General features: G+C 38.3%; 1 protein-coding gene across 14 annotated transcripts in view; it reads right to left on the bottom strand.

Annotated features, from left to right (window-relative positions):
- The window catches only part of NCOR1 (nuclear receptor corepressor 1), a 188020-nt gene that overhangs the window by 133038 nt on the left and 27039 nt on the right, over positions 1 to 27943 (bottom strand). For all 14 annotated transcript variants that reach the window (XM_008010473.3, XM_008010477.3, XM_008010484.3 and 11 more), the window contains 3 exons: positions 23869 to 24002; positions 9243 to 9435; positions 2140 to 2322 (listed from right to left, as the gene is read on the bottom strand). In XM_008010473.3, coding sequence (XP_008008664.1) covers positions 2140 to 2322; positions 9243 to 9435; positions 23869 to 24002 — 510 coding nt within the window. The remainder of the gene's footprint in view (positions 1 to 2139; positions 2323 to 9242; positions 9436 to 23868; positions 24003 to 27943) is intronic.

Raw genomic sequence — 27943 nt, 5'->3', positions numbered from 1 at the left:
AGCATGTAAGAAGACAAATATATACGTAAATATAAATGAACACTGACTATACAACATGTAGTTTTCAGTGGATTAAGAACAAGATGAGAAGCAAAACTATAAAACTTCTAAAAATAATACAGTAAAAATACCTTAATAACCCCAGGGGGTTTTCATATAAAACCTAAACAAATTCTGTTCACCAAAAAAAAAAAAAAAAACCGGTATCAGGATCAAAGACCCAAATATAAGAGGTAAAACTATAAAATTTATAGAAGAAAATATAGGTATAAATCTGTGACCATGAATTAGGCAATGGGTCTTAGATACAACACCAAATGCAAGAGCGAAAAAAGGAAAAAACAAACTGGACTTCATCAAAATTCAAAACTTTTGTACATCACAGGATACTATCAAGAAAGTAAAAAGAACCCACAGAATGAGAGAAAATATCTATTAAGTCATACATCTGACGAGGAACTCATGTCCAGAATATATAAAGAATTCTCAGAATAACAAAAAGACAACCCAATTAAATAATGAGCAAACAATCTAAATGAACATTTCTCTAAAAAGATATACATATGGCCAATCAGCACATGAAAAGATGCTCAAAATCATTAGTCATTAAGGACATGAAAATGAAAACTACAACTAGATACCACTTCACATCTATAAGGATGGCTATTTTTTTTAAAAAAGGAAAATAACAGATGTTGGCAAGGAGGTAGGAAAAAATGGAACCTCCATACACTGCTGGTAAGAATATAAAATGGTACAGAGACTTTGGAAAACAGTTTTGAAGTTTTTCAAAAATTTAAACATAGATTTACCATATGCCCACTCCTGGATATATAAAGAAAATTGTAAAAATACGTCCACACAAAAACGAGTACATGAATCTCATCACAGTACATTATTAATCATAGTCAAAAAATGAACACAACTCAAATATCCATCAACTAATGAATGGATAAACAAAACATAGTATACTCATGCAGTGGGATTCAGGCATAAAAAGTAATGAAGTGCTGAGACGAGATACAACATGGATGAATCAGGACAACGTGCTAAATAAATGACGCCAAACATAAGAGGTCACATATGATTCTGTTTTTTCTGATATTTGGCATATGCTAATCCACAGAGACAGAGAACAGGCTAGTGGCTGTCAGGGGATGGGGAAAGGGGGAAATGGGGAATAACTGCTAGTAAGTATGGAGTTCCTTTTTGAAATGAGAAAAATGTTCTAGAATTAGAGAGTGGTGATAGCTGTACAACTTTACAAGTACATTAAAAGCATTTAAAGCACCTATAGTCCCAGCTACTCGGGAAGCTGATGCAGGAGAATTGCTTGAACCTGGGAGGCGGAGGTTGCAGTGAGCCAAGATCGCACCACTGCACTCCAGCCTGGGTGACAGAGTGAGACTCCAAATCAGAAGAAAAAAAAAAATGCACTTAGTGTACACTTAGAGTGAATACTGGCTAAAAGTGAAGTGACAGGCCACAAACTAGGCAAATCTTCTATATACATATCTGACAAGGGACTTGAGGAAATCCTAAAAATTTCAAAGACAAAATAGGAGAATATAGACAAAAGACTTGAACAATGCACATAAGGAACCCAAATAACCCATAAACAAATGAAAATAAGCTCAGCCTCCTTCAAAACCACAGAGAAGACTATCTCATATCTGAAAAAACGATATCAAGTAAAGGCAAGAATGTGCACAAACCAGTATTCACATAAGCTGCCAGTGGGAATGTAAAATGGTGTTACTTCTTAGCAAATTTGGTATCATCTATTAAATAGTTCACTGTGCATAATCTTGGGCCAAGCACTGCCATTCCTGGGCACATGCCCTGGAAAAACCTCTACATGTGAACCAAAAACCAGCACCATTGTATGGAATAGGGAAAAAAAAAAATCAAAAATAGAATGGACAAACAAATGTCACCCTCTACAACCACATAATCAGACAGCGCAGCAAGGGAAATGAATGAATGTAAGAAAACCACAATAGTAACAAAAAACAGCAAGTCAGAATATATAAGGCATGATTCCTTTTATGTAAAGTTTCAAAATATGGAAAACTCAAAAATATCTTTTGTAGGGAGACAAACATACATTCTTAGAATATATTAAGCAAAGACATTTACTTGTTTCTTTTTCAGTTTAAGGATCTGCTGTTCTACTTTTGCAATCTCTCGATCTACACGATCCATACTCTGTATTAACTCTTCCTTTGAAAGTTTCGAAGGTGAAGCATTTTGATCATCTCCACATGGTTGCCCCGAAATTGGAGAGGATGGAGCTTCATGTTTGCCTCCGAATGCTGGATCCTTTAGAGAATAAAACGAAGAAAAACAATTTATTTCTCACTAATAGAGTCCAGATTGCCTTAAATGAAAAAGTCCGTTTTAAACCACAGCAGAGCCATGTGTACTATGTCTCTAATGAAACTTTTAGTAGTAACTTTCATATTCACATACATGCAAATTCATACCTCATTTATAGTTCAGATATACCATGTACTATTTTGAAGACCACAAAAGCTATACAAAGTGAGGTGAGTTAGTGTTGTTCAGCCTCTAGTGTAACAATACCTAAACTATAGAGAATTTATAGGTAAATAATGCAACCACGACAAAGGAAGATACCAACTTCTCAGCCATTTCCTTGCAATGGCTCTTCAAATGGTCTGAACAAGTGGTTGGGAAATATTATTATTCCAGGCAAAACCTGTGTACCCACCCAACTTAACAACTATAACATGGCCAAGAGTTCCTATCAAAAGTTTTCAGGCTTTCCAAACCAAAACTGAGGTACACAAGTCAGAGAAGTGACCTAGGAACTTCAGTTGCTACTATCTCTGGGCCTAATTTCATAAAGCCCACACTACAGCATACATAACATTTCCTTAGTCAAAAACATCCCACTGTACCTCCAAATCAGTAGAGCTGTACCAGAATGAAAGCCCCTTCACCCAAAATCCACTACCCTCCAACACACATCCACACACACCCTATTAATTTCCAGTCTGCTCTAAAGATATAAGCAATACTATAAAACAGATAAATTTTAGAGAACTAGTTTTACTTAGACTATGAGAAACCTGCAATGAGGGTTCATAGGATTACAGAACCCTAAAATGTATTAAATAATGATAAAGGAACTGTGAAAAGTCAATAGTTGTGAGCCAAGAATGTATACAGGAGGTAACGGGACAGCTGCTTCAAAACACCTTCGTACAGATATTTCAGCTAATATACACTGATGAAAAGCCTCAAATTCTGTAATAGTATGCACTGAATCTAAGAGGCCTTCTGGGAAAATAAGATTATGGCTATACCCTAAAACCTGTACAATTCTGTAAGGAAAGCACCAATAAAAACAATAACAATTTTAATAGACTTAATAGAGTTAGAGCTCCAGTATCCTTTGCATCTGGCATACAGTCAATCTTTGGCAGCTTTAAGCCCTAGAGTTTATGATTCCTCTCTTAAGATGTAAATCCTTGAGGTCACTGGCTTCCAAAATAAACCAGTATGTTTCATCTAAATAAAATATCAGTGGCCGGGCACAGTGGCTCATGCCTGTAATCCCAGCACTTTGGGATGCTGAGGCAGACAGGTCACGAAGTCAGGAGTTCGAGACCAACCTAACCAACATGGTGAAACCCCGTATCTACTAAAAAATACAAAAATTAGCTGGGCGTGGTGGGGGGCACCTGTAGTCCCAGCTACTTGGGAGGCTGGGCAGGAGAGTGGCTTGAACCCAGGAGGCAGAGGTTGCAGTGAGCTGAGATTGCACTACTGCACTCAAGCATGGGTGACAGAGCAAGACTCCATCTCAAGAAAAGAAAAAAATCAGATTTGGCATATAACCATCTTTATCAACCTTTTTTTCTCCCCCTCCCTCTTTTATCAATGTTAAAAGAAAATTTTCTTCACACTGTCTTTTCAATGCTCAAATGTTCACTAACACTGTGAAAAGCACAGCAGTTCTTAAATTCACTAAACCAGCTACTACTTGCACTAAATGAAAACTAAATGCAGAATGTTCAAATATTTCTAAGTCTTCATGTGTTGTGAAGCCTTTTTCTTTCATTATGAGACGGCGTACTCCTGAGAACTTAGAAATGTTAATGCATAAAGAAAGATCTTTGGTGAACCACCAGGACATTCATGATACATTAATTAATATCATTCTCCCACTATATGCATATGAGCAAATTTGTGTTATAGAAACATATATAATAGCAAAAGAGATTATATTTTGATTCAGCAAACTTCAAAAATGCTCCTCAGGTTATTCTGATGCATGCCCAAAGAATTAATAGTACAAATGAATATTTTCCACTGACTTCCTTTCTAAATATTAAATATTTAACAAGAAAACAAATCCTCAAGTGCCTACTTATATAACAGGAATAGGGTGCTGGATCAAAACAAACTATCTGCCTTCATGAAGCTTACAATCTTGGGTTGAAACAGCCAGATACCAATCCTGAAGAAAAAGAATTAGATTCTTACCTCATATCTTACATCAAAAAAAAAAGCCAAGTAATAGTAAACATTTATAAAAGGCTTATTAGCAAATCACAAAAAGCCTCAAGTTTAAAGAAAAAAAAAAAAAAGGAGTCACATTATCTTGTTCAGGAAGGCCAAAAGCAAAAGATATAAAAGACATTAGTTTCAAAAAAGGAGAGATTGATGGATCAAAATAAAAACAATCTTCTGCTGGGCACGATGGCTCACACCTATAACCCCAGCACTTTGGCAGGCCAAGGTGGGCAGACCACTTGACGTCAGGAGTTCAAGACCAGCCTGGCCAACATGGTAAACCCCATCTCTATTAAAAATACAAACATCAGCCAGGTGTGGTGAGAGCCTGTAATCCCAGCTACTTGGGAGGCTGAGGCAGGAGAAGGGCTTGAACCCAGGAGGCGGAGGTTGCAGTGAGCAGAGATGGCACCACTGCACTCCAACCTGGGTGACAGAGGAAGACTCCGTCTCAAAACAAATAATAATAAATAAATAAATAAATAAATAACCCACACACAAAAAAACACAATCTTCTTCTGCTTATCAAAACAGCAATAACAAATTAAAAAGGCAAATGATTAAATAGGAAAACCTTCTGTAAAACATGCACTAACAACTCAATATAAAATGAACCAATAGAAAAATGGGCAACATATATGAAAAAACAATTTACAAAATAGGAAAAATAACCAATAAACAAATTTAAAATGTTAAATTTTACTAACAAATAATAAGTGTAAGTTAAAAAACAATCATTCATCAAATTAACAATCTTTTTGTTAAACAATAAACATGTGGTGTCAGCAAGGATACAAAAGAAGTGGATACCTTTTTTTTATTTTTTGAGACGAAGTCTCACTCTTGTCCCCCAGGCTAGAGTGCAACGGCGCAATTTCAGCTCACTGCAACCTCCGCCTCCCAGGTTCAAGCGATTCTCTTGCCTCAACCTCCCGAGTAGCTGGGATTACAGGCACCTGCCACTATGTCCGGCTAATTTTTGTATTTTTAGTAGAGACAGGGTTTCACTATGTTGGCCAGGCTGGTCTCGAACTCCTGACTTCTGGTGATCCACCTACCTCGGCCTCCCAAAGCACTGGGATTACAGGCGTGAGCCACCGCGCCTGGCCAAGAAGTGGGTACCTTTCTACACTGCCGTCAGGAGTTAAGAACTGGCCCTACTCTTTTGCAGGACAATCAGGAAATATCCACTGAACCTTAAAAATCAACCTGGTCTGTAATTAATTATACTAAAAGAAATCTACCTTAAGGAAATAAGTAAGAATGTATACAAAAAAAATCAACCTAAATAATGTATGGGCCAGCTTCAGTGGCTCACGCCTATAATCCCAGCACTTTGGGAGGCCAAGGTGGGCAGATCACCTGAGGTCAGGAGTTCGAGACCAGCCTGGCCAACATGGTGAAACCTCGTCTCCACTAAAAATACAAAAATTGGCTCACACCTGTAATCGCAGCACTTTGGGAGGCCGAGGCGGGCGGATCACAAGGTCAGGAGATTGAGACCATGGTGAAACCCCGTCTCTACTAAAAATAGAAAAAATTAGCTGGGCGCAGTGGCGGGCGCCTGTAGTCCCAGCTACTCGGGAGGCTGAGGCAGGAGAATGGCGTGAACCCGGGAGGCGGAGCTTGCAGTGAGCTGAGATTGCGCCACTGCACTCCAGCCTGGGCGACAGAGCGAGACTCCATCTCAAAAAAAAAAAAAAAAAAAAATACAAAAATTAACTGAACTTGATGGCATGAACCTGTAGTCCCAGCTACTCTGGAGGCTGAGGCAGGAGAATCGCTGGAATGTATAGGTTGCAGTGAGCCAAGATCGTGCCACTGCACTCCAGCCTGGGCAACAAAGTGAGACTCCGTCTCAAAAAAAAAACAATGCATGTCACAACACCGTACTTCTGAACAAATAGGTAACCTAAATGTATGACGATTTAATAAATAACTTTATTTAATCAATGAACTTTATTTATTCATATGTGGAATACTAAGCAGCCACTAACAATACAGTTGTAAACTTATTGGCACAAAAAGAAGCTAAGCACATATTTAAGCAAAAGTAAAGTTAAACAGAATGTACAAAGTGAGCACATTAAAATAGTCATACAGGCTGACTCTGGACACACCGCCTATGGGTTAGCCCTGTTCCACAAGGAGTAGCCAAAAAAAAAAAAAAAAAACCCCACAAAATTAATATTAAAATAATACACATAGAAATAGGGAAGAATCAACATGAAAATGTTAATAACTTTTAAGTGGCAAAATTGTAGGTAATTTTTTCTTTCAAGCTTATTCAACTCTTCTATAAATGATATACCTAGGCTTAACATTTAAAAATACATATATAACAAATGTCAGTTCTTTTTAAATCCTTACTTCTGGAGGTGGGCAGTTGGGAGAGAATGGGGAGAGGAAGACGGAAGGAGAAGTATTAGTTAGTAGTAGTAGCCATGGTTTACACTTTAGGGGAAAAAAAGCAGGATTACAGTCAGGGGTCCTGGGTTAATTCCAACTCAGGAGGTACTACCTAGGTCACTTAATTTTTCTGAACATCCAGTTTCTTAATTATAACATGGAAATGGGTCACACTACAACATGACACGTCCCATTTTAATGAATGAGTTTTTAAGACGCTTTTCAGCTAAAAAAACAAAATTCTATAGTTATAAATTACATTTGTGGTCATGTATCCAGCCATGGAAGATGACCTTTATTCACTATATTTTTAAATTTCTTTTTTTAATGCAGCAGAACATTTCTTATAAACCTCACAGACTACTGTATGATAAAGATATTTTACATGATAAGGTGGGTCACAAAACACCTAGACGCTTAGCTAATTTCTAGCTTATGGCAAAGAATTTTTCCCCATCCAACTTACTATTTTGAAAAATTTCAAATTTACTTAAAAGTTGAAGGAACAGTATAATGGACACTCATTTATCCTTTATCTAGATTCACCAGTAGTTAATATATTTGTTTTCTGTGTGTGTGTTTTGGGGGTGTGTGTGTGTGTGTGTGTGTGTGTGTGTGTATATAACTTCATTTTGTCTGAACTATTTGAAAATAAATTGTAGGTAACATTTACTATCTTTTAAATTATTCTTCATTGCATGAAAACTCAAAGAAAATGCGTGGGTACTTATTTACCTGATACCAGGGAAGAAAGGGCAATTAGGCATAAAGGTTAATAAACATTATAGAAAAAAGATTTGATGGCAGTAAAAACATTTTAAACTTCAGTATGCTTTAAAAAAAAGAAAAACTGAAACAAAAAGACACTGGGAAAAATATTAGTATATGTTAATAAAAAGGTTAACACTTTACTATTTAAGAGTTTTTAAAATTCATTTGTTCTTTCTATGACAAATATTTATTCTGTATCTACTAAGTGTCAGGCACTTCCTAATCTGCAGAATTAATAATAAGCAAAGCAGAGGGCTGAAAAAGGTAAACATAGGCCGGGTGCGGTGGCTCACGCCTGTAATCCCAGCACTTTGGGAGGCCAAGGTGGGTGGATCATGAAGTCAGGAGTTCAAGAGACCAGCCTAGCCAACATGGTGAAACCCTGTCTCTACTACTAAAAATACAAAAATTAGCTGGGCATGGTGGTGCATCCCTGTAATCCCAGCTACTCGGGAGGCTGAGGCAGGAGAATTGCTTAAACCAAGACTCAGGAGGCAGAGGTTGCAGTGAGCCGAGATCGCACCACTGCACTCTAGCCTGGGAGCCTGGGGTATAGAGCGAGACTCCATTTCAAAAAAAAAAAAAAGAAAGAAAAAGGTAAACACAGCAACAAAACAAGGACATAATACATGAGCAAACATTTCACAAAAGATGGGTAAATAAAAATAAGTGCATGGGGAAAGTTATTAATGGAACTCTCATTGTTTGAAATATCACAAAATATAGCCAAATATTAAAACTTGTTATTTTTGTGCAGCATGGCAACTATAGCTAATAATATGTATTATATACTTAAAAATTGCTAAGAGTGGATTTTAAATGTTCTTACCACCAAAAAAAAACTACGTGAGGTGATATGTTAATTAGCTTGATGTGTTTCCCAATGTATACATATATCAAAATAGCACACTGTATAAATATCACCATAAATATATACAAGTTTTATTCCACAATAAAACTGGGGGAGGGTCATTATCTCCAAGTTATAGGATTACAAGTAACTTTTTTCCTCTTTATTTTCCAAGTTTTCTGTAAGTATGTATTACTTATATAAATTAGGAACCATTTTTTTTGTATAAAACTTATAAGCACAATTAAACCTAACCTAGATGTGTTTTCTCCCATATAGCAGTTAATAAACTGCCACTAAATTTAAGGGACTTATTTAAAATTTAATTAAGATTTAACAAAACTAGTAGTCTTGAGTACCTCTGACCACATTTTATAGCCAGCAAGCCAATACAAAAATGTTTGAGCATTATTTAATAGAAATTCTTCTTTACGGGGGCAGTCTTCTTGGATTGTTTTCACTTACCAAAAAGGCAAAAGTGCTCACTTTAGCAGTCTGGAGCACTCATCTGTGGTTTCTAGCTTTGTTGAACAAAATTTTTACTTTCCCATACCACTAACCTTTAGAGACTGGCGTCACTGGACTTTCTTTGAGATGCTATGCATGAATATAACTAAACAAACATTACAAACCTACAACTCCACAGGGTAAGAGAACAAATATTTACCTTCTTAGCATCTGCAGAAGACCTCAGTCCTTCTGGCAGTGGGTGCACTAAAGGCAAAACCGCAGCACTGACACGCTGAAAATGAGAATCAGAAACCTGTTCCAGCCGTGGTCGCTTCGATTCCAGTGAATCATGATCCACTGGGGATGGGCCTGGATGAAACGGTTCATAACCAGTTCTCCTTTCTTGAGGCCTAATACATACAAAGAAAATAAACACTTGAAAATTTTTAAGTGATGTACAACTCCCTGCTAACATCCCTGGATAGACTTTGAAATAATAAATGAAAAAGTCATGCTTACATTCAAAGTGAACCCGTACCCCTTCTGTTCCCACCCCCAAAGAATATATACCTCACTATAGTACCATTCAGCTTCAATTCTAATTTCTAAAAAAGGTTTGAATTAGCCGGGCGTGGTAGCAGGCCCCTGTAATCCCAGCTACTGGGGAGGCTGAGGCAGGAGAATTGCTTGAACCTGGGAGGTGGAGGTTGCAGTGAGCTGAGATGGCACCACTGCACTACAGCCTGGGCAACAGTACGAGACTCCGTCTTAAAAAAAAAATGTTTGAGGAGAGGGTTAAAAACTAACCTGGAAGTGAAAGACAAAACAAAACATTTGCAGAAAATTTAGTTGCTGAAGAATATCTATAAACTAATATTTTTAAATGTTAAAATGCCATAATAATTAAATTTGGGATAATATAAACCAGAAGAGCCACCATTTTTCAACCAATAATAAAAACAAGCAAGAAATAAAACTCTTCCAGCTACCGCTACATAGAAAGAGAAATGACTTCAGTTATGAGGTACGATTCAGTCCTAAAGACAAGTATCTTGAGGAGAAATCCAACATTGCTTCTAAAACATCATCCTGGCCCCCAAAACATGTATTCTGTCTAGTTTCCCTGAATACATGACTTGAAGATCAGAATCTTTTATTTCTTTACAGGATGTATTGTTGAGTCCTGCTCGTGAGTGCTCATTAATTTGACTTTTCATTTTCTACCAGATGTTTACAGAGGTGATATTGTATCTCACAGACAACCTGTAAACTAATGCTTTGCAAAGCAATATTTCATTGAAAACAGAATCGCTAGGTTTCATATTGAGGACAGACAATGAAATGAATGCTAAATTCTTTGTTTGTTTGTTCAACTTTTTGAGGCCCAGGCTGGAGTGCCCCATCTTGGCTCACTGCAACCTCTACCTCCCAGATTCAAGTGATTATCCTGCCTCAGCCTCCCCAGTAGCTGTGATTACAGGCAAGTGCTAACATGCCAGGCTAATTTTTGTAGACATGAGATCTCGCTACGTTGCCCAGGCTGGTCTTAAACTCCTGAGCTCAAGCAATCCATCTGCCTTAGCCTCCCAAAGTGCTGAGATTACAGGTATGAGCCACCGCACCTGGCCTGAATGCTAAATTCTGTAAAAATTATTATAGTTCAAAATTTTAAATCTCATTCAACACATAGAATCCTATTATCTTAAAATTCAGAGTGACATCACAAAAAATGATGGGGTGGAAAACTTCAGGAACAAGACAAAGATGACTGCATTCACCATTTATATTCAATATGATATTGGAAATTATTGTCAGAACACTAGGAAAGAAAAAGAAATAAAAGGTATTCAAATTAAAAAGGAATAAGCATTTTTATTCAAGACAACATGATTCCATATGTAGCACCCTAAAGAACTGGCAAAAAAAAACTATTAGAGCTAACAAATAAATACATCGAAGTTGCAGGACACAAAATCAACACACAAAATTCGGTTGTATTCTACACACTAGCATTAAACAATCCAAACATGAAACTTAAAAAACAATACATTTATGCCAGGTGCGGTAGCTCATGCCTGTCATCCCAGCACTTTGGGAGGCCGGGGCGGGCAGATTATCTGATATGGAGAGTTCGAAACCAGCCTGACCACCACAGAGAAATCCATCACTACTAAAATATACAAAATTAGCCGGACGTGGTGGCGCATGCCTGCAATCCCAGCTATTCAGGAGGCTGAGGCGGAAGAATCACTTCAACCCAGGAGGCAGAGGTTGCAGTGAGCCGAGATCGTGCCATGCGCTCCAGCCTGGGCAAAAATAGCGGAACTCTGTCTCAAAAAAACAAAAACAATACATTTATAAGAGCACCCAAAAGAACATAGCTAGGAATAAATTTGACCAAGGAGGCTTACAACTTTAAACGCTGAAAACCACAAAACATTGCTCGAAGAAATAAAAGACTTAATACATAGTAAGAAATCTCAAATTCATATGTTGGAAGACAATGTCATTAAAATGACAATACTACACAAAGCAACCTGTGGATTCAATGCAATCTCTATCAAATGCCATTGGCTTGTTTTGCAGAAATAGAAAAACTCATCACAAAATTCATATGGAATCTCAAGGGATTACAAACAGCCAAACAATCTTGGAAAAGAACAAAGTTGGAAAACTCACACTTCACCTTTTAAAGCTTACTACAAAGCTATTATAATCAAAAGATTCATCCTCCACTAAGGCCAGAGGTAATCTACCCAAGTAATGCCTTACCTGGACTTCCACCCTCAGTTGCCCCCTCAGTTAGAACATAACCTACAAAAGCATAATTTTCAAGTATGACATTTCATTTCCAGCAACTCTGCCTCTGAGATTTAACAAAGCTAGAAGGTGAGACATATCATACCCAGTACTGGAGAAGAAACTAAGGAAACCAAGGAACAGGACAATTAAGAAAACAATGAGTATGGAATGCTCCTTTTCTATCTAGAAATCAGACTACTTCCCATTTCAGCCCGCCAATCCTTTTTAGAAGAACAAACCTACTCAGCCATAAATAAATATATAATGTATAAAATCTCAGAAATTTAAATAAACTACGAAAATCTTTGCTAAGTACAATTTAATATTAGGAGTTCTGGTAGAACTAAGCATGAAATCTCCATTTTAAATTAATGCATTTGCCTTTTAAAATTAACACCAGTAGAATGGTACACTTCAAAAATGATCCGGTAGTTTCTCAAATAGTTAAATAAACATAGAGTTACCATATGACCCAGCAATTCCACTCCTAGGTATCTAACCAACAGAAAGGAAAATATATGTCCAAACAAAAACTTGTACATGAATGTTCACAGAATTATTCATAATTGTCAAAAAGTAAAAATGATCCAAACACCCATCAGCTGATTAAAATAGATAAATAAAATGTGGTATACCAAACCAAACCAAAACAAAACAAAACGTAACACCAAATTTTCATATAAAGAAATCTTTGTGGGGTTGGATGCCGTGGCTCATGCCTGTAATCTCAAGACTTTGGGAGGCCAAGGTAAGTGGATCGCTTGAGGTCAGGAGTTCGAGACCAGCCTGGCCAACAAGGTGAAAGCCTGTCTCTACAAAAAATACAAAAATTAGCCGGGCGTGGTGGTGTGCGCATGTAGTCCCAGCTACTCGGGAACCTGAGACAGGAGAATCGCTTGAACCCAGGAGGCAGAGGTTGAAGTGAGTTAAGATCACACCACTGCACAACACAACAGTCTGGGCGACGAAGCAAGACTCATGTCTTTAAAAACAAAACAAAACAAAATAAAACTCTGTAGGCTTGCAAACTTTGTAAAGTTCCCCATTTTACTGACTTTTGTCATCTAGTAACACCATCCTTAAACATCTTTAAAACAAATTAAAATTACAAAACACATTTAAATAACTACACTTTATCATTTGAATTTTAAAGAATTTTAAAGCAGTCTGATTTCTTGATAAAAAGAGAATGTTCCATACTCAATGTTTTTCTTAATTTTCCTGTGCCCTGGTTGCCGGATGTAGTGGCTCACACATGTTTCTCATAACTTTAGGGGGCCAAGTCAGGAGGATCGCTTGAGGCTGGAAGTTTTGAGACCAGTCTGGGCAACATAGCAACTCTGTCTCTACAAAAAAAAAAAAATTAGTCAGGCACAATGCCATGAGCCTGTAATCCCAGCTACTCAGAAGACTGAGGCAGGAGGATCACTTGAGCCCAGGAATTTGGAGACTTTGTCTCTTTAAAAACAAACAAACAAACAAACAAAAAAGATGGGTTTATGGCTTACTACCAATCCTCTTACCATGGCATCCATTCTTTATTTGGCTGGAATCGGTCATCAAGAAATTCTCAGGCCAGGTGCAGTGGCTCATGCCTATAATCCCAGCACTTTGGGAGGCCGAGGCAGGTGGATCACCTGAGGTCAGGAGTTCGAGACCAGCCTGGCCAACATGGAGAAACCCCATCTCTACTAAAAATACAAAAAATTTAGCCAGGTGTGAGGGCGCATGCCCGTAATCCCAGCTACTCGGGAGGCTGAGGCAGGAGAATCACTTGAACCCGGGAAGCGGAGGTTTCAGTAAGCCAAGATCGCGTCATTGCACTCCAGCCTGAGCATCTCAAAAAAAATAAAAAACAAAAAGAAAAGGAAAAAAAAAGAAATTCTTTCAGGTTTGTTTGTTTGTTTTGATTTGTTTTGTTTTGTTTGAGACAGAGTGTCGCTCTGTCTCCCAGGCAACAGTACAGTGGTACAATCTTGGCTCACTGCAACCTCTACCTCCTGGGTTCAAGCAATTCTCCCTCAGACTCTAGAGTAGCTGAGATTATAGGTGTGTGCCACCACTCCCGGCAATTTTTTATATTTTCAGTAGAGACAGGGTTTCACCATGTTGGTGAGGCTGGTCTTGAACTCCTGACCTCAGGTGATACACCTGCCTTGGCCTCCCAAAGTGCTGGGATTGCAGGTGTGAGCCACCACACTCGGCCTCTTTCAGTTTTAGATGCTATAATTGCTCAGTGCTTTCATGTCTAAGAACATCTGCCTGTTGCTTTTATTGTTAAACTGTCTGGTATAACATTCTTGAATATCAATTTCTTTTACTCAGAACTTTGTAGCTATTGCTCCACTATCTTCAGTCACTCAATTCTGCTATATAGACGTTTGCAGCCTGATTCTTCCACCTTGTGGAGCATTTATTTTGTTTCCTGACTTCCTAATTCTTTTAGTTATCCTCGCAATTTAATTCCTTAACCATGATCTGTCTTGGTAGGGATCATTCTTTCTGTACAAATTTTTCCTGGAACAAGGTGTTTTATCAATCTATAGATTCTATCAATTCTTCCTTAACTTTATGCAGAATTTCTGTATTATGAATATTGTTACTGTTCCTTTATCAGGTTTTCCACCTCAAAAACATGTTCTTATAGTATACTGGATGATCTTTATTTGTCTTCTCTACAAGTTCTAATTGTCTTAATCTTTGTCCTTTTCTTCTGTACTCACTCTAATTATATCAAGACTTTGTTCTAAGACAAGGTTTACCTTAAGCCACATCTACTTTATTCCTTTTCTTTCTCATTTTATATCTTGAGGGCAGTCAAATGTCTGAACTACACTTAGCCCATTTGTCTGTCTCATCATTTGGTTTTTGAATACTTCATTATTTAAGTTCTTTTATAGTGCATAGCACTTACGAGGCATGCTCTTTATGTTTCTTACACGTGGTGATTTTATTTTTGGCACACTGTGTTGCTTTAATTTTCTTCTCTAGGAATATATTCACCTTGTTTGTGCCATTCCCCACCCTCCTGCTCAGGTACATTGTGGCAGCCTTTCTCTCGGTGTGGGATAGTCTGGGTAGGTTCTCCTTGATTGTTCCTACTTTTTCTGGCATGTGTTCATCTTCTCTGCAAATGGGAGACTGGGTATGGCTTCCTATATACTGTTCTACGACCCGAGGGAGCAAGGAAGTGGGGCAAAGGAGGAAAAATCTTGGTTAGGGCTGTAACTGCCTTTGCTAAGGACTCTGGCCCCCTCTACCAGCCAGACATGTAGACCACTCCAGAGGGTTCTGGCTCATCACTTTACAGAATGGCACATCCCAACTGTCCTTTCTGCAGCTGTTAAGAAACCCGGATGGCATAATGGGAATTCTCAAGCAAACCATTCACCACCACCAATTTAAATGTTCTCCAATCAAGGAATATTCATGAGAAATCCTAGGATTTCACTAACTTATTTTCTTCAATACCGCTTTTTTAAAATTTTCTTTTCTAAAAACTCATGTTCGCCGGGCACAGTGGCTCACGCCTGTAATCCCAGCACTTTGGGAGGCTGAGGCAGGCGGATCACCTGAGGTCAGGAGCTCGAAACTAGCCTGGCCAACATGGTGAAATCCCACCTCTACTAAAAATATAAAATTAGCCGGTCATGGAGGCAGGCACCTGTAATCTCAGCGACTCTTAAAGCTGAGGCATGAGAATCCTGTGAACCTGGGAGGCAGAGATTGCACCACTGCACTCCAGCTTGGGCAAAAAGAGTGAAACTGTCTCAAAAAAATAAAATAGGCTGGGTACGGTGGCTCACGCCTGTAATCCCAGCACTTTGGGAGGCCGAGACGGGCGGATCACGAGGTCAGGAGATCGAGACCATCCTGGCTAACACGGTGAAACCTCGCCTCTACTAAAAATACCAAAAACAAATTAGCCGGTTGCGGTGGCGGGCGCCTGTAGACCCAGCTACTCGGGAGGCTGAGGCAGGAGAATGGCGTGAACCCGGGAGGTGGAGCTTGCAGTGAGCCGAGATCGTGCCACCGCACTCCAGCCTGGGCGACAGAGCGACACTCCGTCTCAAAAAAAAAAAAAAAAAAAGAAAATAGGAGGCCAAGTCATTCAAGATACTTGTAATTCTTTCTGTGAATCCCACTTTTCCAAGTTTTTGACAATAGCTATATGCCTTTCCTTGTTCATAAAAGGGTAAATTTTTAGCCTTTTTGAAAAATAAATATTTTTGTATATTTTTTAGGTATCAGGGGACAAGTAATCTGAATTCTCTCTCCAAACTTAACCAAGAAATGTATTATATAATAATTTCAGGCTGGGAGTGGTGGCTCACACCTATAATCGTAGCACTTTGGGAGGCTGATGCGGGGGGATCACCTGAGGTCAGGAGATTGAGACCAGGTTGGCCAACACGGTGAGACCCTGTTTCTACTAAAAATACAAAAAAAGTATTTTTTTTTTGTAGTGCCTGTAGTTCCAGCTAATCGGAGCCTGAGGCAGAAGAATCGCCTGAACATGAGAGGCAGAGATTGCAGTGAGCCAAGATTACGCCACTGTACCCCAGCCTGTGCGATAGAGTGAGACTCCGTCTCAAAAAAAAAAATATTATATTTCAAATCTTTGATCATCTTAGAACCTAAACAGTGAGCATATTTTTGAAATGGGAAATCAGGTACCTTATAAAATTGCTGAAATCAGAAAGGAAATTTATAAAGGTAATTATATTTCAAAATACCTTAGAATTCATATAAATAAAATAAAAAATGAAAATGAAGAAATTACAACAGATGCCTCAGAAATGAAAAGGATCATAAGGAACTATATGAACCATTATATGTCAGTAAATTGGATAACCCAGAGGAAATGGATAAATTCCTAGAAAAATACAACCTACCAAGATTGAGTTAGGCAGAAGTAGAAAGCCTGAACAGACCAATAACGAATGAAGAGGCTGAAGAAGTAATCAAAAACTTCTCAACAAAGAAAACTCCAGGATCTGAAGGCTTCATGGCAGAACTGTACTGAATAGTCAAAGAAAAATATCTACCAATTCCTCCTAAACTCTTCCAAAAAATAGAGCTAGAGGGAATATTTCCCAACACATTATATGAGGCCAGCATATCTAAGTCAATGGCATGTAAGTTGATATCTAAGTCAAGGACATCACAAGAAAACAAAACTAGAGGCCGATCTCTCTAATGAACACTGATGCAAAAATCCTTAATAAAATATTAACAAACTGAATTCAACAACACATCACGAAGATTACAAACCACTAGCAAGTGGGATTTACCCCGGCATGCAAGACTGGTTTAACACACACAAATCAATCAATGTGATATATTAAGAGAAGTGAAAACAATGGGAAAAGGACCTAAACAGGCACTTCTCCAAAGAAACACAAAAATGGCCAAGAGATATATAAAATGGCGCTCTATATCACTAATCACAATGGAAACGCAAATTAAAACTACAATGAGATCTCACCTCACACCTGTAAGGATGGCTATTCTCCAAAAGACAAAAGATAACAAATGTTGGCAAAGGTATGGAGAAAAGGGAACCCTAGTATATTGTTAGTGGGAACGTAGCTTGTTATAGCCATTATGGAAAACAGTATGAAAGGTTCCGAAGAAATTAAAAATAGAACTACTATAGACCCAGCAGTCCCTCTTCTGGTTGTATACTCAAAAGGAATGAAATCACCACCTCGTAAAGATATCTGGGCTGGGCTCAGAGGTTCGAGCTTGTAATCCTAGGACTTTGGGAGGCCGAGGCAGAAGGATCGCTTGAGGCCAGGAGTTCAAGGCCAGCCTGGATATAGTGAGACCCTGTCTCTATAAATAATACAAAATTAACATGCCACTGTGGCATGCACCTGTGGTGCCAGCTACCTGGGAGGCTGTGGTGGGAGGATCATTTGAGCCTGGGAGGTCCAGGCTGCAGCGAGTCATGATCATGCTACTGTACTCCAGCCTGAGTGGTAAAGCAAGACCCTATCTCAAAAGAAAAAAAACAACAACCAGATATCTCTACTCCCATGTTCACGGCAGCATCATTCACAATAGTTAATATATAGAAATAACCTAGAAGCCCACTGACAGATGAATGGATAAAGAAAATGTGCAGGCCAGGCACAGTGGCTCACACCTGTAATCCGTGCACTTTGGGAGGCTGAGGTGGGTGGATCACTTGAGGTCCGCAGTTCGAGACCAGCCTGGCCAACATGGCGAAACCTCATCTCTACTAAAAATACAAAAATTAGCTGGGCATGGTGACACATACCTGTAGTCCCAGCTAGTCCAGAGGCTGAGGCAGGAGAATACCCTGAACCCAGGAGTGGAGGTTGCAGTGAACCAAGGTTGCACCATTGCACTTCAGCTTGGGTGACAGAGTGAGACTCTGTCTAAAAAAAAAAAAAAAAAAGTGATATGTGTGTGTATACATATATATGTATGTGTGTGTGTGTGTGTGTATATATATGTATATAAAATGAAATATTATTCAGCTTTAAAAAAGAAAAAAATCCTTTCATATGCCATAACGTGGATGGGCCACGCTGAAACCATGCTGAAATAAGCCAGACACACACAAAAAAATATTGCATGATCTCCCCTATATATGAAATATTGAAAAAAAAAAAAAAGCACTCAATTACACAGGACTAGAGAATGAAACAGTGGTTTACCAGTTGGGGATGGGGAAATAAGGAGATGCAGGTCAAAGGATACAAAATAGCAGATGAGTAGGATGAACAAGTCTAGAGATCTAATGTATAACATGAGAACTAAAGTTAATACAATTATATTATATCAGGGATTTTTGCTAAATGGATAGATTTTAGCTGTTCATCACCAAAACAAAATATGTGAGATGACAGGCATGTTCATTGGCTAAACTATGTGTATTCCATAACATCATGTAAACCTCAAATATACAAAATAAAATTTATTTTAACACATAAATGTAAAAAATCATTCTTAACTTGAGGGATCAACAAAAACAGGACAGGCAGGATATGGTCAGCGCTAACTAGCCTTAGTTTGGCAACCTCTATCCTAGATAATAAAAAAAGTGAAAAACCAATAAAACTAAACCTCCAGTACTGCAAAAGAACAATTTGAAATAATGATGTCAATACTGAAAAAAAAGAATGGCAAAAGTATGGGTAACAAACTTTTTCCCAAACCAAGTGGTTTCTAATTCTTTGCTTTTGTATCAAAGGAGAAACTGTATTTTAGCTGAAAGATCAAAAAAATAATTTTAGACATCAGATAATTGTGATTGTTGGTCTAGAAATTGGAAGGCACTCAGATAATTAAGTAAAATTGCAGCTACAAAATTTATTCCACTTCTACCTACTTATATGAACATTATTCATTGTTTAAAAAAAATAAAAATTGGAATAGTATTCACATAGAAGCCTGCTTGTTTCCAGTAATTAGTACTCAAAAATTACAATAATTGGGGGAAGGGAAACCAGTCCTCTCTCATTAAAAGATATGTTTTTAATAAGATTTTACTTTTTGCTTTTAATAATAATGTAATAAAATGTATACATATATTTATGCTTTTTTGTTCAATGATCTACTACTACTAATTGTCATAACTTAATCCAGAGTAAAACTTTTAAACACTCAGGGCCTAAAATCACAGAAAATTCAAATAAATTTATTTTATTTATTTATTTATTTATTTATTTATTTTTGAGACGGAGTCTCACTCTGTCGCCCAGGCTGGAGTCCAGTGGCACAATCTCGGCTCACTGCAAGCTCCGCCTCCTGGGTTCATGCCATTCTCCTGCCTCAGCCTCCAGAGTGGCTGAGCCTACAGGTGCCCGCCACGATGCCCGGCTAATTTTTTTGTATTTTTAGTAGAGATGGTGTTTCACCATGTTAGCCAGGATGGTCTCAATCTCCTGACCTCGTGGTCTGCCCGCCTTGGTCTCCCAAAGTGCTGGGATTACAGGCGTGAGCCACAGTGCCTGGCCCAAAATTTCTATATGTATTTGTAGCAGAAATATATGAGAGTCATCAGTAAGTAAAATGCTATTAAAAATAAATACGTTAGCAAAAAAATTTTACTGAGGAGAAGAAATAAAAATTCAAGAAGAAAAAAATGACAATATAAAATATCCTATTGGTAAAAAGAAGAGAAGTAAAAACAAAAAAAAAACACATCATCTTAACTGCTGCAGAAAAAGCATTCAACAAAGTCCAAAACCTTTTCTTGACTTAAAAAACTCAACAGCTTAGGAAAACGAAAGTTCCTTAACATAAATAAAGGCCATTTGGGAAAATTCCACAACTAACAACATAATCAAAAGGGAAAAACTGAAAGATTTTCCACTAAGATACCATGAAAGGTAAGGATGGGATCTTTTTCCCATCTAGTACTATGTTGATTAGAAGCAGTGGCAAACGCTTCTATTCAACATAGTACTAGAAGTACTAGCAAGAGCAACCAAACAAAAAATAATAATAATAAAAGAAATAAAAGGCATCCATCCAGTCAGAAAGGAAAAAGTAAAAATATCTCTATTTGCAGATGACACAATCCTACATATAAAAGTTCCCCAAGATTCCACACATTTAAAAAAAACTGTTAGAATAAATGAATCCAGTACAGTTGCAGGATACAAAATCAACAGCAGTCTTATACACAAATAACAACCTAACTGAAAAAGAAATCAAGGAAACAATTTATGACAGAGTTTTAAAAAACATTTAAATAAATTTAACCAAAGAGGTGAAAAATCTGTATACTGAAAACTATAAAACACTGATTAAAGAAACTGAAGCCACAAATAAATGAAGAGATATCATGTGCTCATGGATCAGAAGAATGTTGCAAAAATGTACACACAACCCAAAGAAATATACAGTACAGATTCAACACCATTCTTATTAAAATCCCAATGGCGTTTTTCACATAAATAGAAAAAAAACCCTAAAATTCACATGGAAGTGTATGAAAGACCCCCAATAGCAAAATCAATTCTGAAAAAGAAAAACAAAGAGGCATCACACTTCCTGATTTAAAATTGTATTACCAAGTTACAGTAATCAAAATAATATGGTATTGGCATAAAAACAGACACACTGATCATTAGAATAGAAAGCCCAGAAATAAATCTAAACATACGGCCGCCTAACTTTTGACAAGAGCACCACAGCAACACAATAGGGAAAGGGTAGTCTCTTTAATAATGTTGGGAAAACTAGATATCCAGATGCAAAAGAACGAAATTAGACCCTTGTTTACACCATATACAAAAAGCAACTGGAAATGGATAAAAGACTTAAATATAAGATCAGAAACAATAAAAGTCCTGCAAGAAAAAACTCCAGGACGCTGACCTTGGCAATGATTTTTTGCATATCAAAAGGTCAGGCCACAAAAGCACAAATATGTAAATGGGACTAGATCAAACTAAAAAGCTTCTGAAAACAACAAAATGAGTCAGCAGCCTGTAGACACAGAAAACATATTTGTAAACTATGTATCTGCTAAGGGATTAATATCCAGAATTTATAAAGAACTCATAAAACTCAATAGCAGAGAAGCAAATAACCTGATTTTAAAATGGGCAGAAGACCTGAATAGACATTTCTCAAAAGAAAACATAAAAATCACCAACAAGTATATGAAAAGATGTTCAGTATCATTAGTCATCAGGGAACTGTATATTAAAAGCACTATGAGATACTCTCACACCCATTAGGATGGCTATTACCAAAAAGTCAAAAGATAACAAATATCAACGAGGGTGTGAAGAAAAGAGAACTCTTGTACACTGCTAGTGGTAATGTAAATTAGTACAACCATTATGAAAAACAGTATAGAAGTTCCTAAAGAAATTAAAAATAGAACTACCATATGACCCGGCAATCCTCCTTCTGGATATATACCCAAAGGAAATGAAATCACCATCTTGTAAAGATAACTGCACTCCCATGTTTATTGCAGCATTATTCACAATAACCAAGATATAAAAACAATCTAAGTGTCTGTCAATGATTGAATCATAAACTGTGGTATATATATACTATGGAATATTATTCACCCCCCCCCAAAAAAAGAGATCTTGCCTTCCACAACATGGATAAGCCTGGAGAACATTATGCTATGTGAAATAAACCAGACACAGAAAGTAAAATATTGCATGATTTCATTTATATGTGGAATCTTTAAAAAAAAAAAAAAAAGGAACTATACAAAGAGAACAAAACAGTGGTAACAGTAGTTACCAGGGGCAGAGGGTGGAAAGAAAATGCGGGAGATGAAAGTCAGAGGATGTAAAGTAGCAGATACATAGAATGAACAAGTCTAGAGTTCTTGTGTACAACATGAGGACTACAGGTAATAATACAGTGCTGTATCTGGGATTCATGATAAATGAGTAGATTTTAGTTGGTCCAGCCATAAGAGTAAAAAAAAAAAAAAAAACCAAAAAGCAAAAATAAATAACTTTGTGAGATGATGGATACGTTAATTTGCTTCACCATAGTGACCTTTTTATTATCTATACATATCCCATAACAACATGCTGTATGCCTTAAACACACGCAATTTAAAAAAAAAATCCTAGGCCGGGCGTGGTGGCTCAAGCCTGTAATCCCAGCACTTTGGGAGGCCGAGACGGGCGGATCACGAGGTCAGGAGATCGAGACCATCCTGGCTAACACAGTGAAACCCCGTCTCTACTAAAAAATACAAAAAAAAAACTAGCCGGGCGAGGTGGCGGTTGCCTGTAGTCCCAGTTACTTGGGAGGCTGAGGCAGGAGAACGGCGTGAACCCGGGAGGCGGAGCTTGCAGTGAGCTGAGATCCGGCCACTGCACTCCAGCCTGGGCGACAGAGCAAGACTCCGTCTCAAAAAAAAAAAAAAAAAAATCCTGGCCAGGTGCAGTGGCTCATGCCTGTGATCCCAACACTTTGGGAGGCCAAAGCAGGCAGATTACTTGAGGCCAGGAATTCAAGACCAGCCTGGTCAACATGGCAAAACTCCGTCTCTACTAAAAATACAAAAACCAGCTGGGTGTGGTGGTGTACACCTGTAATCCCAGCTATTTAGGAAGCTGAGGCATGAGAATCACTTGAACCCTGGAGACAGAGGTTGCAGTGAGCTGAGATCATGCCACTGCACTCCAGCCTGAGCGACAGAGTGAGACTCCTTTTCAAAAAAAAAAAAAAGAATTAACTATTTTGGGAGGTAGGGGTGGGCGGATCACTTGAGCTCAAGAGTTCAAGACTCCTTCAATTTCGCCTCAACATGGCAAAATCCTATCTCTACAAAAATTACAAAATTTGCCTGGACTGGGAAACTAAGGTGGGAGAATCACTTGAGCCCAGGGGGCTGAGGCTGCAATAAGCCATGATCATGCCACTGCACTCCAGCCTGGGCAACAGAGCTACAAAGATCCCGTCTCAAAAAAAACAAACACACACAACTTTCAGAATGAGAATGAAGTAAAAGAAAGCAGAGATGGTAAGGACACTGAGGAAAAAGAGAACCCACCATGCATTTTACAGGACCTACATTATCTGATAGAATATTTACTATCAGTTGAGGACAATGCCACTATTATCTCCATTTCTATAGGAGGGAAAACTAAAGCTTGAAGAGTTGACATCAGTGATTGGAAACCCTAGCTGCAAATCAGAATTACCAGAAAAACTTCCGCAATAAAATAAAGCCTGGGCCCAACCCCAGAGATTGATTTAAGTGTTTTGTGATGAGACTTGGGCATCCCAGGTGGTTCTAACGTGCAGCCCAAGTCTATAGAACATAACCAAGGACACACAGGTGACCAGGGGGTTTACTGCCTTTCTACTACATAATATTAATGCGAAACTATGGAAACAAGTTTTAAGAGCTTGTTAACTACTGCAACCAACCAACAAGAAAGAATTCAAAATGCAAACTATAAATGACCAGTCATGGCTTGGTTAATAAAAAGTAAAAATATAAAATAATGACAAACTTGTATACTTCACAGTTATAATCCTAAATAGAAACATAAAAGGAACCTCATTACCTGTCAGAACCTGGGTGAAATTCTGAAAGCAAGGAAGGTCGCCTTCGAAGCTGTTGCTGCTGCTGTTGCTGCAAAAGCTGTGATGCCTGACTCACTTCAAGATGAGAGGAACGATAATCAGGGACTGCGAACTCCTAGTATTAAAATAATCATACATCAGTTGTTAACCAAAAACTGAACAGCATCATGAAATCAAAGCAAGTATAAAGGTAGTTATGGACCACTAAGTATGGAAAGAAAGAGCAATGACTATTTCAATCCTTCATTGATATAATCTTCTCCTTAAAATAATCAACATTTTAACCGTATATCATTAAAAATAATCCAAAATGAAATTTCAAGTTTAATCTATATTGACTCATTCCTCTAATAACAAATTACAATAACTCCCAATCCATATTACTCACGTCAGTAAAATCTCAAACTCATGTGTTCAATATGAAATCCTAAAAAGCATTCCAATACTAAATTCATAATGAGTAAGCTGGAAGAAGGGTCATGGAAGTCTAATCAAATACATCCACACCTACAATGAAGAAACTGAAGTCCAGAGAATCAATCTGCTAGTTAAGAGTAGTAGTTTTTCCCATCAAAACTAGGTGAGTGTTTTTGTGTTTGTTTTTGTACCTTTCCTTTGTTTTTGTTTTTTGGCAAAAACTTATTTTCTAAACAAATCTATTGTGCTAACTCAATCATAAACAGAAAAACACAGAATTACTAAATTACTAAATAAGCTAGGAACTCCAGTGTTAGGTATATACCCCAAAGAATTGCAAGTACATAAAACCACACACAAAACCTAGTAAACAATTTTTCATGGGTGCATTATTCACAATAGCCAAAAAATAAAAACAAAAAACAACCAAAATGTCCATCAACTAATGAACAAATAAACAAAATGTAGTATAACCATACAACTGAATATCATTCAGCCTTAAAAAAGGAGAGATGCTAGAACACATGTTAGAACACAGATGAACATAGAAAACATTATATTAGGCCAGGCGTGGTGGCTCAAGCCTGTAATCCCAGCACTTTGGGAGGCCGAGTCGGGCGGATCACGAGGCCAGGAGATCGAGACCATCCTGGCTAACACGGTGAAACCCCGTCTCTACTAAAAAATACAAAAAACTAGCCGGGCGAGGTGGCGGGCGCCTGTAGTCCCAGCTACTCGGGAGGCTGAGGCAGGAGAATGGCGTGAACCCGGGAGACGGAGCTTGCAGTGAGCTGAGATCTGGCCACTGCACTCCAGCCTGGGCGACAGAGCGAGACTCCGTCTCCAAAAAAAGAAAACATTATACTAAGTTTAAAAAAAAAAAAAGGCCAGGCACAAAAGGTCGCATATTATTATTCCATTTATATAAAATGTCTATAATAAGCAAATCCAGCCTGGGTGCTATGGCTCACGTCTATAATCCCAACACTTTGGTAGGTCAAGGTGGGCAGATTGCTTGACCCCAGAGATTCAAGACTAGTCTGGGCAACAAAGTGAGACTTCATCTCTACAAAAAATAAATTTAAAAATTAGCCGGGCATTGTGGCACGTCCCAGCTACTCGGTAGGCTAAGGCGGGAGGATCACTTGAGCCCAAGAGTTAGAGGCTGCAGCGAGCTCCGACTGCATCACTGCGCTCCAGCCTGGGTAACAGAGCAAGACACTGTATTTAAAAAGAAAACAAAAAAAAAAGAAAAGAAAAGAAAAGAAAAGGCAACAAATCCATAGAAACAGAAAATGAATTGGTGGCTGCCAAAAGATGGGGAGAGGAGGAGAACTGAAACTGCTATTTAGGTATGGGGTTTCGTTGCAGGTGATGGAGATATCCTGAAATCAGGTAATGGTGATAGTTGCACAATATAATGAATATATTAAAAGCTGCTATATTATATACTTTAAAATGGTAAATTTTCTGTATATGAATTCTGTGTCAACAAAAATGTTTTAAAAATCATAAACAGATAAAACTGTGCTGTCCAGGATAAAACAGGGGGTAGATAAAGCCATTGAGAGCCCTTCTCTGTAAGTTATGAGTGAAAAACAACTCATAGTCTAAGAAGAAATCTCAGATATAAAGTTGAATACATAAAAAACAAAACCATTTAAAAAACTTTTTCAGCCTGGCACGGTGGCTCACGCCCATAATCCCAGCACTTTGGGAGGCCAAGGCGGGCAGATCACAAGGTCAGGAGTTTGAGAACAGCCTGGCCAACATAAGGAAACCCCGTCTCTACTAAAAATACAAAAAATTAGCTGGGCGTGGTGGCGTGCTCGTGTAATCCCAGCTACTCAGGAGACTGAGGCAGGAGAATCACGTGAACCTGGGAGGCAGAGGCTGCAGTGAGCCGAGACCTTATCATTGCACTCCAGCCCGGACAAAAGTGCAAGACTCTGTCTCACAAAAAAAAAAAAAAAAAAAAAAGTTTTTTCAAAGGCACCAAAACAAAAAAGAATTTACATCCAAGGAAACAGGTAAAACAGTAGATAAAAGTAAAAAGGACTTAGAAAATAATAACAATATTCTCAAAAACAATCAAATAGGCCAGGTGCTATGGCTCACGCTTGTAATCCCAGAACTTTGGGAGGCCAAGGTAGGCAGATCACTTGAGGTCAGGAGTTCAAGACCAGCCTGGCCAACATGGTGAAACCCCATCTCTACTAAAAATACAAAAACTAGCCAGGCATGGTGGCAGGCACATGTAATCCCAGCTACTCCAGAGGCTGAGGCAGGAGAATCGCTTGAACCTGGGAGAAAGACATTGCAGTGAGCCAAGATCAAGTCACTGAACTCCAGCCTCGGCGACAGAGCGAGATTCTGTTTTGTTTTGTTTTGTTTAATTTAAAAAAAAAAAAAAAAGTCAGCCCTCATCACAAGGGTTTATAAAAAAATAAATAAATAAATAAAAAATAAAATGGTAGGCCGGGCATGGTAGCTCACGCCTGTAATCTTAGCACGTTGGGAGGCCAAGGTGAGAGGGTTACTTGAGGCCAGGGGCTTGACACCAAACCTGGCCAACTTGGCAAAACCCCATGTGTACTAAAATTACAAAAATTAGCCGGGCGTGGTGGCACAAGTCTGTGGTCCCAGCTACTCAGGAGGCTGAGGTACGAGAATTGCTTGCACCCAGGAGGTAGAGGTTGCAATGAGCCAAGATCGTGCCACTGTACTCAAGCCTGGGCAACAGAGTGAGACTCTGTCTCAAAAAATTTTTTAAAAATTTAATAAAAGACTCAGAGGCCGGGCGCAGTGGCTCACGCCTGTAATCCCAGCACTTTGGGAGGCCGAGGCGGGTAGATCACGAGGTCAGGAGATCGAGACCGTCCTGGCTAACACGGTGAAACCCCATCTCCACTAAAAATACAAAAAATAAGCCAGGCGCGGTGGCGGAACCTGTAGTCCCAGCTACTCGGGAGGCTGAGGCAGGAGAATGGCCTGAACCCAGGAGGCGGAGCTTGCAGTGAGCCAAGATGGCACCACTGCACTCCAGCCTGGGTGACAGAGCAAGACTCCATCTCAAAAAAAAAAAAAAAAAAAGAATCAAAAAAACTAAAAATTGAATCACTGAATGTAAACAATAGTTGAACACACAGAAGTGAAAAGCTAAGAGAGAACTGAGGAATTCTCTCAGTACCCAGTAAAGCACAAAGACATAGAAACCACAGAAGAAAAATTAAAAATCAGAGCTAGCGTAAAAAGTTCCAACTTCCCATATCCACAGGTAAGAGACAGGATCCTGAGAAATAATAGAACAGCATTTCTCTGAAGTTAGAAAAAAAAACATGGTCTTCAGATTTAAAAGGGCTTAAGGAAAAAACTGGATGTACTTTTAAAATTAATCCATACTGGACACATAAAAATATTAGAAAACAAGAATAAATTGAAACTTTGTTATAAGTTCCATGAAATAAAAAACAGGTTTCCTACAAAGTTAGAAGGATCATAATAAAAGCAGGCTTCTCATTAGCAACACTGAATAGAAGCAAACAGCAAATAATAGCATATTCCAAGTTCAGAGGAAAATAACTTTGAAGCTACAAATTGAATAACTAAGTCATCATTGACCAGGCATGCTGGTTCATG

Source organism: Chlorocebus sabaeus, chromosome 16 (assembly GCF_047675955.1).
Source record: "Chlorocebus sabaeus isolate Y175 chromosome 16, mChlSab1.0.hap1, whole genome shotgun sequence".
Lineage (NCBI taxonomy): Eukaryota > Metazoa > Chordata > Mammalia > Primates > Cercopithecidae > Chlorocebus > Chlorocebus sabaeus.
Note: the sequence above shows the minus strand (reverse complement) of the source record. Positions and strands in the feature narration are given on the sequence as shown.